Source organism: Halyomorpha halys, unplaced genomic scaffold (genome assembly GCF_000696795.3).
Source record: "Halyomorpha halys isolate HHAL.00 unplaced genomic scaffold, Hhal_1.1 Scaffold900.1, whole genome shotgun sequence".
NCBI lineage: Eukaryota > Metazoa > Arthropoda > Insecta > Hemiptera > Pentatomidae > Halyomorpha > Halyomorpha halys.
Genome location: NW_027114997.1, coordinates 405,411 through 418,104, shown reverse-complemented (window position 1 = coordinate 418,104; position 12,694 = coordinate 405,411). Strand labels below are relative to the sequence as shown.

Below are 12,694 nucleotides of genomic sequence, written 5' to 3'. Positions count from 1 at the left end.
TACCTCAAGGGGTATCTATTTCTGCTGAGTAAGACAAGTTCCTATTCTCTGTTGAAACAAAAGAAAACTGAGTTATATGTTTATGTACATATGTACACATAGGTAGTGTTTCATCTTAATAGTTCTAAAATATATATTTAAAAGGATTTTCGAACATATTAAAGATATTTAAAAACTCATAACTTCTTTTTATTGATATATTTATTTAAAGATATGCGCTGAGATCACGTATGAGGTTGGAGATATTTTGTAAAGTTCCCCTTGGCTTAGTATCTTACTAAATGATTTATTATTTAGTTCATTAAAACTTCTGGGTTGGATGGGAAAGGATATTTTATTCGTCATACAGAGGTTTCCGTTAAGGAGAGGTAAACATAAAAATAACCCAAAAATTAAATTATAAATTTACGCACATTTCGTTTCTCAAGATATGATACCACGTTAAGTATGAAAAAATTAGAAAATTTTTATACAGATGAAAAAAAACAAACCTGATGATCAAATAAATAAGCATTAGGATCAAATAAATAAAATAAGTGGAAAGAGTTTCTGAGAAAATGAGTCATGGTGGATATGTACGTAATTTATAATTTATAAATTACATACATACCCTCAGTAATTTGACAATAGAATTAATTTATAGTTAATGACTAAATGCTTACGGGCACTATAAACGTGATTCTATTTAATAAGAATATTCGCTAGTACTTTGTATTATATTGTATATTTGACATAATATGTATATTATGTCAAAACAGTTTCGAATCGTTCAGGAATGCCCATCCGAAGGTTTTATCTACGATTTCGAGGATGGTGATTTGCGGTGGATGAGGCATCATACTGCAGCGATACTGGTTCGAATTCAGCCTGGGGGGGGGGGGTGAACTTTGAACTACGAAATGAAACATTTTACCCTCCACCTTAGTTAGAACAGGTTGGTCACCTCTAGATAATCCCACTTATGGCAGAAGTGACCAGGATGGGGTTCATTAAAAAAAAAGTTTGAATTCCCCTGGGAAAGAATATTTCATTATGACTCGTTAATGATTTTCTTTCATGGTGGTCGCATAGAATGAAAAATTGACTCCCCCACTTTAGTAAGAAACTGTTGGTCACTTAAAAAAAAAATTCAAATTCTTTTAGAGAAGAACATCATTGATTGTTAATTATGAAATTATTTCAATGTTGGTTAACCGCTTCCAACCCACTTGTTAACATTTATTTTTTTTCAATTTTTTAGTAAAACTCAGGACTTTCATAAAATAATCTGTTATACTTTATTTCAGTTTGGGATGCGACAGGAAGGTACTCCTCCCAGTTCTTCTTCGGAAACGACTTCTGGCTCGGATCGAAACGTCTCTGCTCCCTCGTTCGTGGACCTTATCCCTTCGTTTTTTACCAGGTCAGGGTCTCCCTTGATCTGGGAATGGAGTTCACGCCTCAGGTGAGAAAATTCTTCTATATTTGTATCTAGTCGTACTGCATAAAAGAAAATACTATAAAATCATTCCTTCTTATTTTCTTTAAATACGAAAATATGGCGTGTATTATTTCACAAAAAAGTTTTAATAATACCCGTTATCTGGGTTAGTTAAATAAATCGTATTTTCTGTAATGAAATGATGTTATACTACCCCTCTAATTAGTAGGGATTTCATCAGCGTAATTATCTAAACCTAATTAATTTCATCTACAATTAATCAGTGAATAGCAACCTAATGTATTCGGGCTGAACGGCTTAACTATAATGAATTTGTCCCTCTATTAATGTAATAATTATAATGAATAAATAAATTAATTTTAATGGATACTATTCCCATATTATTTAAAGGTGATTTTAATCATGAAAAAAATATTTTTTTATTTATTGATATCCAAATTCAATATCTAATAAAACTTAGAAGATATACACATTTTTTTTTCAAACCTGATCGTATTTCTTATTTGATAATGTGTTGTACATAATCGGTCTGAATTTTTATATTTTCCTTATTAAAATTTAGTAATATAAAAAAAATTCAACATTTCAAAAAAAATTGATAATAATATGTGAAGGAAATACCCATTGGTATTACTTCAACGTGTATTTTAAATTAGGACGTTCCGTAGTTAAATGTGAAGCTGGACTAATAAAATTTAAAAAATATATAAAGTTTTAAACCTGTCTTTTTAAAGAACAAGTTCTGTTGAAATGCCGGCCTTCAAAAAAATCGCTTTAAATGACTGGGTTAAAGAGATCTTCAATTTCGGCTATTAACTATCAGAGTAGAAAGTAAGACACGTTTCTTCACTGACCTAAAAATATTTTATTTCCCAGTTTTGATATTTTTTTATGTTTATATGACGCCTATAAAAGTATAAAAAAAGAGCTATATTCTCATCAATATTGCATATAAATTATAAATTAATATTAAATTGGTCTTGCAAGACAAATCAGGAGTTTATAAAGACGATACATAAATATTAAAAACTGTTCCATTTTTTTTTTTTTTTTTTAATGTCAGTTTTGGAGAGTAACAGTGGTAAGTTCATTGTAGTCTAAAATTCCATTGTCTTAAGCAAAGAAATATGAAAATTTCAGTCTGACGTATAATTTAGGTGTAACAATAGAAAGAAGCTTAAAATCTGAAATATTGTTTTAGTCTTAACAAAAGCAAAATTTATACAGTTAAACTATTTTTCTTTCATTAGATATATAGATCTCAAAATTAGACATCTAAAGCACTGACTCCAAATTCGTCGTGGTTGAATTAACTATGAATTAATAAACAGTGTTATTAATTAATGAAAAAGATTAACATTTTAAAATATTGATAAAAAACAATCTGGTATACCGCACAGTGGCGAAAAAAATTATAATTTTTGTTAAAAAATTCCTCCACATCAGAAATAGGATTTCAAATCCCTGATCTGGGCCGTTATGTACGTATTTTCTAATTCATAAGTAACTTTTAAAAAATACCAAAGAATGACAGCTCCTTCTGTTAAAACTAGTCATTCAAATGTATCTAACTATTTAGAAGCATTCAAAGTTAATAATACGCGTCCTCAGGATGTACGAAACAAAGTCTATTTTTAAGTACAAAACACTTAAAAAGAACTAAAACTTTGAGACTGACCTCAAGTATGTCTTCTCTCATCGATTGGACCCACAACGAATTCTACATACAATTCCATCCATGACAATTTAGTCATAGTTTTATTTAAAACTAATTTGTGCCCAAGTCAGCTAGAAATAATGTCTTCATCTATGCTGAATATAATATTTCGAGAAAATATAATTATTTAAAATGAAGGTAGTACAACCTGTAATAAATAGAAGTGGATGCTGTGAAGGCATGGTGAAAATAACTGGAGCTAAACTTAATTTATTATCCCCAGAAACTTCAACAACAAGACTTGATACTGCTATACTGTAACATGTTATGAAAGATAATTTTTTTTAGTTATGAATAATATTTATTAAAAAAAAATGTTATCTTTCTATTATATTATATCATATAAAGATATGTAATTTATATATGTCCGATCACGGATTGATCAGTATGCTGTGTAATGTGGCAACCCGATGTATTTGGGCAGCATGAATGAATAAATTTCTTTCTCTTCTCTTCTCTAGTTAGTTCTATCCTTAAAATCCCTTAGTAACAAGAGTGCGCTAATTATTTCTATAATGAATAAATAAATAATTATTAATAAATTATAATTTAGGTTTTGACGACAATTGAGAGCATTTTACCAAAAGTTAGTGTGTACAGTTTTAGAAAGTTATTTTTAAAAAGTTAACGTTGCTGGGGGAAAACCTCTTATTCATGAAACAAATCGTAAAAAATTTGGCTTTTCTTGGGTATTGTTTTGTAAACTTCGTTGGGCAGAGCTAAAATTAAGTTTTACCTTTATTTAATAAAATTAAAAAAAATTTAGATGTAATATACTTTAATTTTTTGGAAATGTATTTATTTATAAGTGGTGGATATTTCGAATGTTGATAGAAGTCTCTTCGACCGTTATTATTATGTTTTTTCATTTGATTTCCTCCTCTTTTCTTTCTTCTTACTTATTAATTTGTTTTACTCATTTATTGTTTTAAAATTTATTTATTTATTTGTTTAATTTCTTATGTCTCTCCATCACTCTCAAAATTATTTTTTTATGTATTTTTCTATTATTATTCTTCAAACTCCGTCCCGTGTAAATATTTATTTATTTTATATTTGTATTTTGTTATATTAAATTTTCATAATTCATAAATTTTAAATGCTCATAATTGTTTTAAAACTGTATGTATATTTTTTTGTATATATATGTGCGCATATGCATATCTTATATAGCATTATAAATATTTCTTCTGATTATTATGTAAGGAAAAGATAATATATTAAAAAAAAGGATAATTCATATGTTTTTGGTAGTTGTTCAACTATTTTATCATAACTTTGACCTTGGTTATTTTCTCTCTGTAAATACGATTTTATACAGTTAAAAAGCTTTGATTTTGTTTAAGATTTGATTGTTTATAGACTTAAATCAATGTAAATAATTACACTATTTATATCAAGGATGACCAATGGTCAGTAGGAGTTCACTGTACTCTTTTTCGGTGAAGGTTACGTCTTGAGCAACAAGGCGGTGTGGAAACCAGAGCGCTCATATCCTGTCTTTTTTAACTAGCCTGCACGCAGCTATGGCTAGGCGCTACGCCAGTTGTACGTCGATTACGAAAAATTGCGTAAGATATAACAGTAAACAATTTTCTTGAGCCATTTTTAGGAATATGAAGTATTTAAACGTTTTTCTAAAATAATAGATTTGAATAAGTGAAGAAAATATATAGATCTTTGAACAGATACATTTAAATATGACCTAATTTTATTAATAGACTGCAGAATGCGAAAACAGTTGTGCTTAAAAAAAATTAAAAATTATCAATAAAATGTGGTGCGTTGAGCGTATGAGACAACTTTCACTTACCATCCTAGTTTAAGCTGAAAGTAATCCTTGATAGTTACTAAACGCCAACTTCTTTATAATTCATACTGAAAATTCTTCGGCTATTATTTTGTTTTTATTAGTTAAGTAAAAAAAAACTATAAGATATTTTCGTGTTTTCATGGTAGTTATGACAATAGTGAAGAAGTTGTGACTTTAGTCATTACAAGTATGGAGACACGAAACGTTTATTTCCACCTATAGATAATCATCAGATTCTCTCTTATTGTTTGTATTTATCATTAGTATCTCACACACGATTACTATTCCGTACTAACAATGAGTAATAGTCAGTTATTTCAAAAATAAAACATTATATGTACTTTGGAGGGAACTTTATTGAGAATTTAGAACATAAGCTATTTTATAACATTAGACTATTTTAATGAGAATAAGACATAGGTTATATTAAATATGTATTCAGTATGATTTTAGCTTTAATTAACTGCAATATCGTTCCAAAATATATTCTCTTTGCCTTTCATTATTAGTTCCATAACTACGCAAGACCATCACTCTTCCCTTCGAATCGATTTCCGATAATTCGCAGCGGTATATGGATAGGAAATTTCTCTCTCGACTTTTGGATTTCCATTTAAGAAAATAGCTACTTTTCCCACAAGTAATTTTCCTCTCACTAACATTTCTACCTAATTTATTTTTTTAATTATTATAATAATTTCTTTTCTTATTTAGTACAAAATGTCAGAAATATAAAACGACTATTTTGAGTAAACATTTTCATCAGTTGTTCCAACTTCACTATACTTATAATTCCTAGTGTTAGCACTTAAAATTAAATTAAATTAATTTATTTGTTAATATTTTTAATCGTTTCAAAAATTTATGAAGTTGGTCAGAGAAGAAAAGACACTGATAAGTGAAAGATATTTTTATTGTGTGGCAATGTTTCCTTGTTTTTTTTATCTTGCCCCCATCATTTAGTGTTTGTACTTTCTGAACATAATTGTGGATAAAGAAAAACCATTCATTGATTATGACTTGCAACAAATCGCTATTAACGTTGATCATTCGTTAGAGGTATAAAGTAATAATGATATACAAATTTAATCGGTTGAATGATGAAAGCCTCTTTTTTTTTTTTTAAAAAAGGAGGGTCGTTAAATATTTTATCATTCCCACACAGCCCTCTTCTCCATTTTCACTGCTGGGAGGTGTACAATTGATGAATTGTTAAACGTTTTTTAAATGCTCTCCAACGGTTTTTCAAGGTTTCGATCCGAGTGGGGTAGCTCATGCATTTTCACATGAGCTGAGCCTAAGAAAAAACTCATTACTGGTGAATATTACATCATGTTTAACTAAATCAACTGTAAATGAAATTAAAATAAAATTATTTCTACTGTTTTGGATTTTTCTCTTTATTTCTTTTTTCAAAAAATGTAAAACATAGCTTATATGTAATGCAAGAAAAAGGCACCGTGGCTTTGGCTTGTAGCCACGGAGTCTGTCTGGCCTAATTAGTGTTAGTAAAATAGTATGTCAATATTCAAAATTGATACTTTTTTAAAATTTATTTATTGATATTTACAACTGTATAAAAAATACAACAAGTAAATTTGATCATAATGACATAATGATATGGTACAGGATGTAGAGAAACTACCCAGTAGTAGAACTCTAAAAACAGTTTACAATATAAGGTCACGAGGCCATTTTCTTTTCAGGCGCCTCAGAGGATTGCCAGGAATGGAAGAGGAAGCAAGGTTAGAAACTAGTGGGTTTGGGAGTTTATTATGGAAGGAATAATATCGGGTTCGGGCTAGATCGGTTACATAAGGAACATTTAGGTCTTTATGGATGGTTTTATTAGTAACAAAATAAGGAGCAAAGTTGATACTAAAATACAGTAACTCGATTATAATTTTTAATATAAACGTGTTATTAAAAATAAATTAATTAATACATCCATACATACATAAATATTAATAAACACTTTTATAAAAATAGAAAAAATATACAATAACTGTCTATAGGATAGTGAGATATGCTAAAGAAATTTCAAGCAATGATAATATACATTTTTTAAATTTTATTTAAAGCAATTTCTAAATGTTTAGTAGAACTTCATTTATTTCGAATAATTTTGTTATATCCGGAATATTCCTGTTGCCAGGAATATTCCGGATATAACAAAATTCCAGGTAAGAGATGATTTATAAATGTTGATATAAATGAAATTTTAATATCACTACGCACTTTGTTCTACCTAACATATCGCAACTTATCGCTTTATATATCGTGCAAAATTGCCGCAAAATACATTTTATTGAATAATAACTAAAAGAGAGAATAATAAAAGAAATAAAAAGAGAGCTTGAAACACTTGAAGAGGCATTGAACTGAATTCTTAATTTAAATAATGTGAGAAACAAAAAGGATGAAGACAGGTCTACTACGTAAAAGTTAAATTAATATTATCACAAAAACTGCAATTAGCCATTTATGCCTCGCTTTTTTAATAAATAAATTCGTTTTACTTTTAACAATATCAATTAATTTTATTGATTGTTTTTAAAGTAAAATTGGTATATAAACATAAGAGAACCACACATATATTTTATTGCTGTGAAGATCATCATTAAACGATCTTTATTTTAGTTTAAACAATCTGTTTTTATTTTAAATGGTGTGCGTTTTATTTCTAAACTAAGTGCATCTTATTTTATTTCAAAACTGTTATGGGTTTATTTCTTTCAGTTAATTTTTTTTACTAAAATATAAAACATAGTTAGTATGCATACATACTGTAAAATGTAAAATATAGTTATGTAGTAAGTCACGAAAAAAAAATTGAATAAGGGTCTATCCCCGGCGAAGGGATGTGACGACCGTGCGGATTGGGTCGCTGGGACATTTGGTTCGGAACGTTGTGGGTTCGATTCCCACCTGGGACAGTTAAACATTCATTTCTCGGCGGTTCTAAAGAATGAATCTTGACACTACCTTGGTTAGTGCGCGGCGGCAACTTAGGTAGCCGTCAAGGGTTGGCAAAAAGGACCACAAGGCCCACTTGCCGGACTTGTTCTCCCACCATTACCATTACAATCCCCAACCGATACAAAAATTATTGTACTTATTATATTTAGGAAAAAACAACTTTTATTTTAAAAAAATATAACAATAATAATTTTTTTAATAATAAATTTTCCAAAGGTGGATTTGTTGTCTTTTGATAAAAACTCCTCGCCTGTATTTAAAATATAAAAATATTTTTTTAATAATTTTATCTTACATTTCTTAATTAAAATTACAAATTTATATTAAAACTATCAGTTTGGTGAGTTTGAGTGATATGATATCATATCAGTTTTTTTTTTGTGAATAAAAGAAAGAAAAACTGAAAAAAGTATATCCCGGATTGTCCTGGTTTCAGATACGGATTCAGTTAAGGGGGGCTACTATGACTAAGAAAAGAAATACATAAATTCTAAGTCAGAAAGTTTTCAAAAATATCTTATTTTCCTATTTTTGTTTGAATATTATCTTATATACGAATGAATAGTTTCTTTTGGTAACGAGTCAGCAACATATTGCTGCTTTGCTTGAGTAATGGCTCATCTGACAAAAAAAAATGTTATGATTTTATTTTGAATTGAACGTATTCCAAAGATAGTACCACCGTTGTGGAAACTTCCTTTACTCAAGTAGATCTGCAGACTTTCCTAAATGTATTAGAGTTGCTAGAAATTAACTTCAACCTAGTTGTTTGCATGCCAATATCCAAGCAAAGCAGCAATATGCTTAATGAAAGTAAATGCTATCATATTTCATATCAAAATTGTATTCGTTTTGAATGTAATCCTAATAAATTAATGAAACTTATGCACCTTAAGGTACACCTTAAGTCTTAAGGATTACCTTGACATCCTTAAGGAACGACATTTATTTTTTTATTATTTCATTCATGATCTTCCCAAAACCTTAGGCGATATTTTTTTTTATGACCGTACATCACAAAGGTTACTTTAATTTTATTTTTTATAATCGATAAAATAACATATTTTCCTTTCTTTGTTATAACTTGTTAGGCTAATGTTAATGCATGGAATATATTAGATGTTAATGCATTCCGGAATAAGCCATGATCTATAAGACGAACCTTCCTTACTGAGTGCTCTATCAGGTGCCAATGACGAAGAGCACTAAAGCTGATGAAGAAAGGAGTAGGCAACTCCTCACTAATAATTTAGGGGATGAAGGTAGTTCCTCCAAGTCTTAGCGCGCTCCTGAATTTCAATGAGTGCCCAAGTCAGGCTCAAAATATTCAGATGGAAAACTTGTTGCGATATTTTTTATTCCTCCAACTCTTGCCAAACTTTTTGCACCTTGTCTTTTCAAGATTTTGAATGAAAGCCTGTAATGGCTTTGAAGTGGGTTTCCTCGAGACTTAACTTTATGAGCAGATAGATAGCTAATTAATGAATTATTAAACTTTTTACTTCAGGACATTGTTAAGCGAGAGAAAGTGAATTGCATTATCGAGTCATCCTGTTCAAGTATATTGAATACAAACAAAGCAACTAAATCTGTTTCCTATGAGGCTATTAGTGTTAAAATATTATAACAAATATATAATACAATTACAAAATATCCTATTAAAAACAAAAATGTAACTCTGGCTCTGACTTTTGTCTAACAGGTACATTTTCTTTCTTTATTCTTGATTTTATTCTAACCCCCTTTTTCCATCTCCTAGTTTGTACTTTCTTTTATGTTTCTTCTTTTTATCTGTTATTATTTCCGTTTTTATTTATTATCTATAACCTTTTATTATTCTTATTTAATTTTTACGTTTCATTGTATACACTTTTAATTTTTCATTTACTTTTTTACTTATGTTCGCATCATTTAAGTGTATTAGTCATTTTGTATCCTTTTTTAGCCTCGGCGAAGCCCTACAACGTGGGGCGAAACGTTAGTTAATAGTTTAATCACTATTTGAGTTTTTATTTAACCGCACTCGGACCATTTTCTATTTATTATTACACACGGTTAATCAGTGGCCTTCCAGTAACATTTTTTATTTAGAAAATTATTTGTAAATTGTAAAAAAATAATACTCAAGTCTCTCAAACAGCAGTAATAAATTATCAGTGAAATTTTATCGATTCATAGGCATGACAGACAGAAAAAAATAAGATCACATAAATGGAAACCTCAGACAATACATCTTACATTAAACGTCTAAAAAATATACAGCCTATCATTCCTAGACAATGCAATAGAGGAGTTTCCTATCAACAGTTAATGTATTAATTACCAAAAACTAAAGTTTTTTTGAACTACTTAAAATTCTACAGCCCAAACTTATACGGTTTGTTCAAACATTTTAATTTTTCCATGTCAAATATGTGTTAAAAATCATAATTTTCAATTCAAATTTAATTTCCTCATCCTAGATTCCAACCACATAATCCCAGATCACCGGTTTGGATATCGAACATCCCACTCCACTATCTACCAATGCCATCATGTGGTTGATGAAATCCCGTTCTTATCTCTCAGACAGGTTATTTCAAGTAAATCACAACGCTGTGTTATTCATCCCTGTTTCCTCAGTCTGCTGGTGTACCTCAGGGTAGTTTATACAGTTTTTGCAGCTGATATCCTAACCCATCCTAACACTATCCTCACCATGTATGCCGATGAAACATGTCCAATCCCACATCACCACCCTTGAAGAATGGTGCCAAAATTGGAGGATTAAATTTAATTCCAATAAATCCCACCAAATTACATTTAACCCTTCGTCGTAAACCCATGACTTCTTGCCCTACAGTATCCTTTAATTATACCCCTCTTATTCCTGTCGAACAGATCCGTTACTTAGGACTACATCTGGACAAACGACTGACATGAAATCCTCATACAAGACTAAAAAGACAAGAAACTGCTCGTCGATTCCGACTATTACAACGTTTACTAGACAATTAGACCGTTTGCCAATCCATTACAAAAGACTGATCCACATGACTATTGTAAGGCCTATCTGGACATAAGGAGTTGAGCTATGGGGCTCCACTAAACCATCGAATTCCTCTCGAATCCAATCCTTACAGTCCAAAATCTTTAATGCTCCTTACTTTGTCAAAATCAAGTCATCCATCATGACCTCAATGTCCCATAAGTTGCCGATTTGGCCAAAACCAGATACCATTCCTTCTATGGAAAACATCCCAACCACCCAAACCAACTCGTTTCTAACCTGGCTTCTCCTTCACTACCTAATAGTCTTCCTAGGCGCCTGAAAAAAAGATGACCCTAAGATCTTGTCCTTTAGAAATGTTTTTGGAGTTCTATCAATGGGTAGATTCTCCACATGTTTGTACCATGTAATAATATCACTTACAGCAAATTTACTTGATGTATATATATATGTATTTAGTTGTAAATAACAATAAATAAATTATTAAAAATAAAAATTAATTTACTTACACAAGAATGCTTTTATAATTTTATTTCAATTATAACCTTCCGAAAATGAATATATTGTCTCTTGAAAGGAAACTCCTCCTATTTATAGAATTTGAGAGATTTGAAGATTTATTAAATAAAATTATTTTTATTTGGTACGTTTTATGTTACTAAAACTACTACAGTTATTCAGTATTGGTATCCGAGTGGAAATATTTAAAACCCAATTTTTACCGTTTGGATTCGCCGACTTACCTCTGTCAAGAGTTTTTAAACCTTCTACTTTCTTTAATGATTTTTATTAAAGTTCCAGTAAGAATTTAAGAATCGAAATTGAGGATTGTCACTTCTCCATGAAATTTTCTTTCTTTTGATACCTCATTCATCAAAACCACTGAGAGGAAGGGATATATAGTACTATTATATTTATGTACGATATATAACTAGTAAATTTTATGTATGTTAATCACAATGGCATGGCAGTCTTGTGGGGATTCTATCATCTATAGAACTCTAAACAAAATTCTAAATAAAAAGGTCTCGAGGTCGTCTTCTTTCCAGGCGTCTTAGATAAAAGATGAAGCAATTTAGTTTGGGAAATTATTTTGGAAGGAATGATATCTGGTTCGGTCTAAATCAGCTTCATTTAGAACAATAAGATCTTTATTAATGATTTTATTTCGGACGATGTATGCAGGAATTCGATGGTTTACTTGAGCCAATGCTCAACTCCATACCATAGGGCTTATAATCATGTAAATCAGTCTTGTTTAATCAATTAAAAGCTTGGGTTGTTGTACAGTTCGAGAAGACATGCAGTTTCTTGTTTTTTCAGTCTTGTGCGAGGATCCCAAGTTATTTATTTGTTCAGATTCAATCCAAGTTATACCAATTTAAACTGCATTTAATTCAACATGTACCTAATTTCTTTTTATACTAATTGGCAAAGATAAATACCTCGTTTGTTTTATAACAACAAACAAATCTCTGATAAGTGGCGGGATACTGTTTCTAATTGCACATGTTGACCACTTTGCAAAAGGAGTACTAACTTACTTCTGTTTGCACTTGGCTGTTGAAGTGAAATGTTTTATTTCTAGGTACCATTACTGCAATTTTATTCCTAAATTGGAAAAACCTGTGTGCTAGCTATTTTAGAAAATAAATATTGAGTTTTTGAGTTTTTTTTTTTACAAATACATAACAGGTTGGATTTGAATCTGAATTAACTTGCTTCTAAATATTTAAACTAAATATATTTAGTTTA

General features: G+C 29.8%; 1 protein-coding gene across 1 annotated transcript in view; it reads left to right on the top strand.

Annotated features, from left to right (window-relative positions):
• Nucleotides 1–1,286: 1,286 nt before the first annotated feature.
• The window catches only part of LOC106686974 (nose resistant to fluoxetine protein 6), a gene marked incomplete at its 5' end in the record, with an annotated part of 93,474 nt that continues 82,066 nt past the window's right edge, over nucleotides 1,287–12,694 (top strand). The window contains 1 exon segment of the mRNA XM_014430596.3: nucleotides 1,287–1,444. Coding sequence (XP_014286082.3) covers nucleotides 1,287–1,444 — 158 coding nt within the window.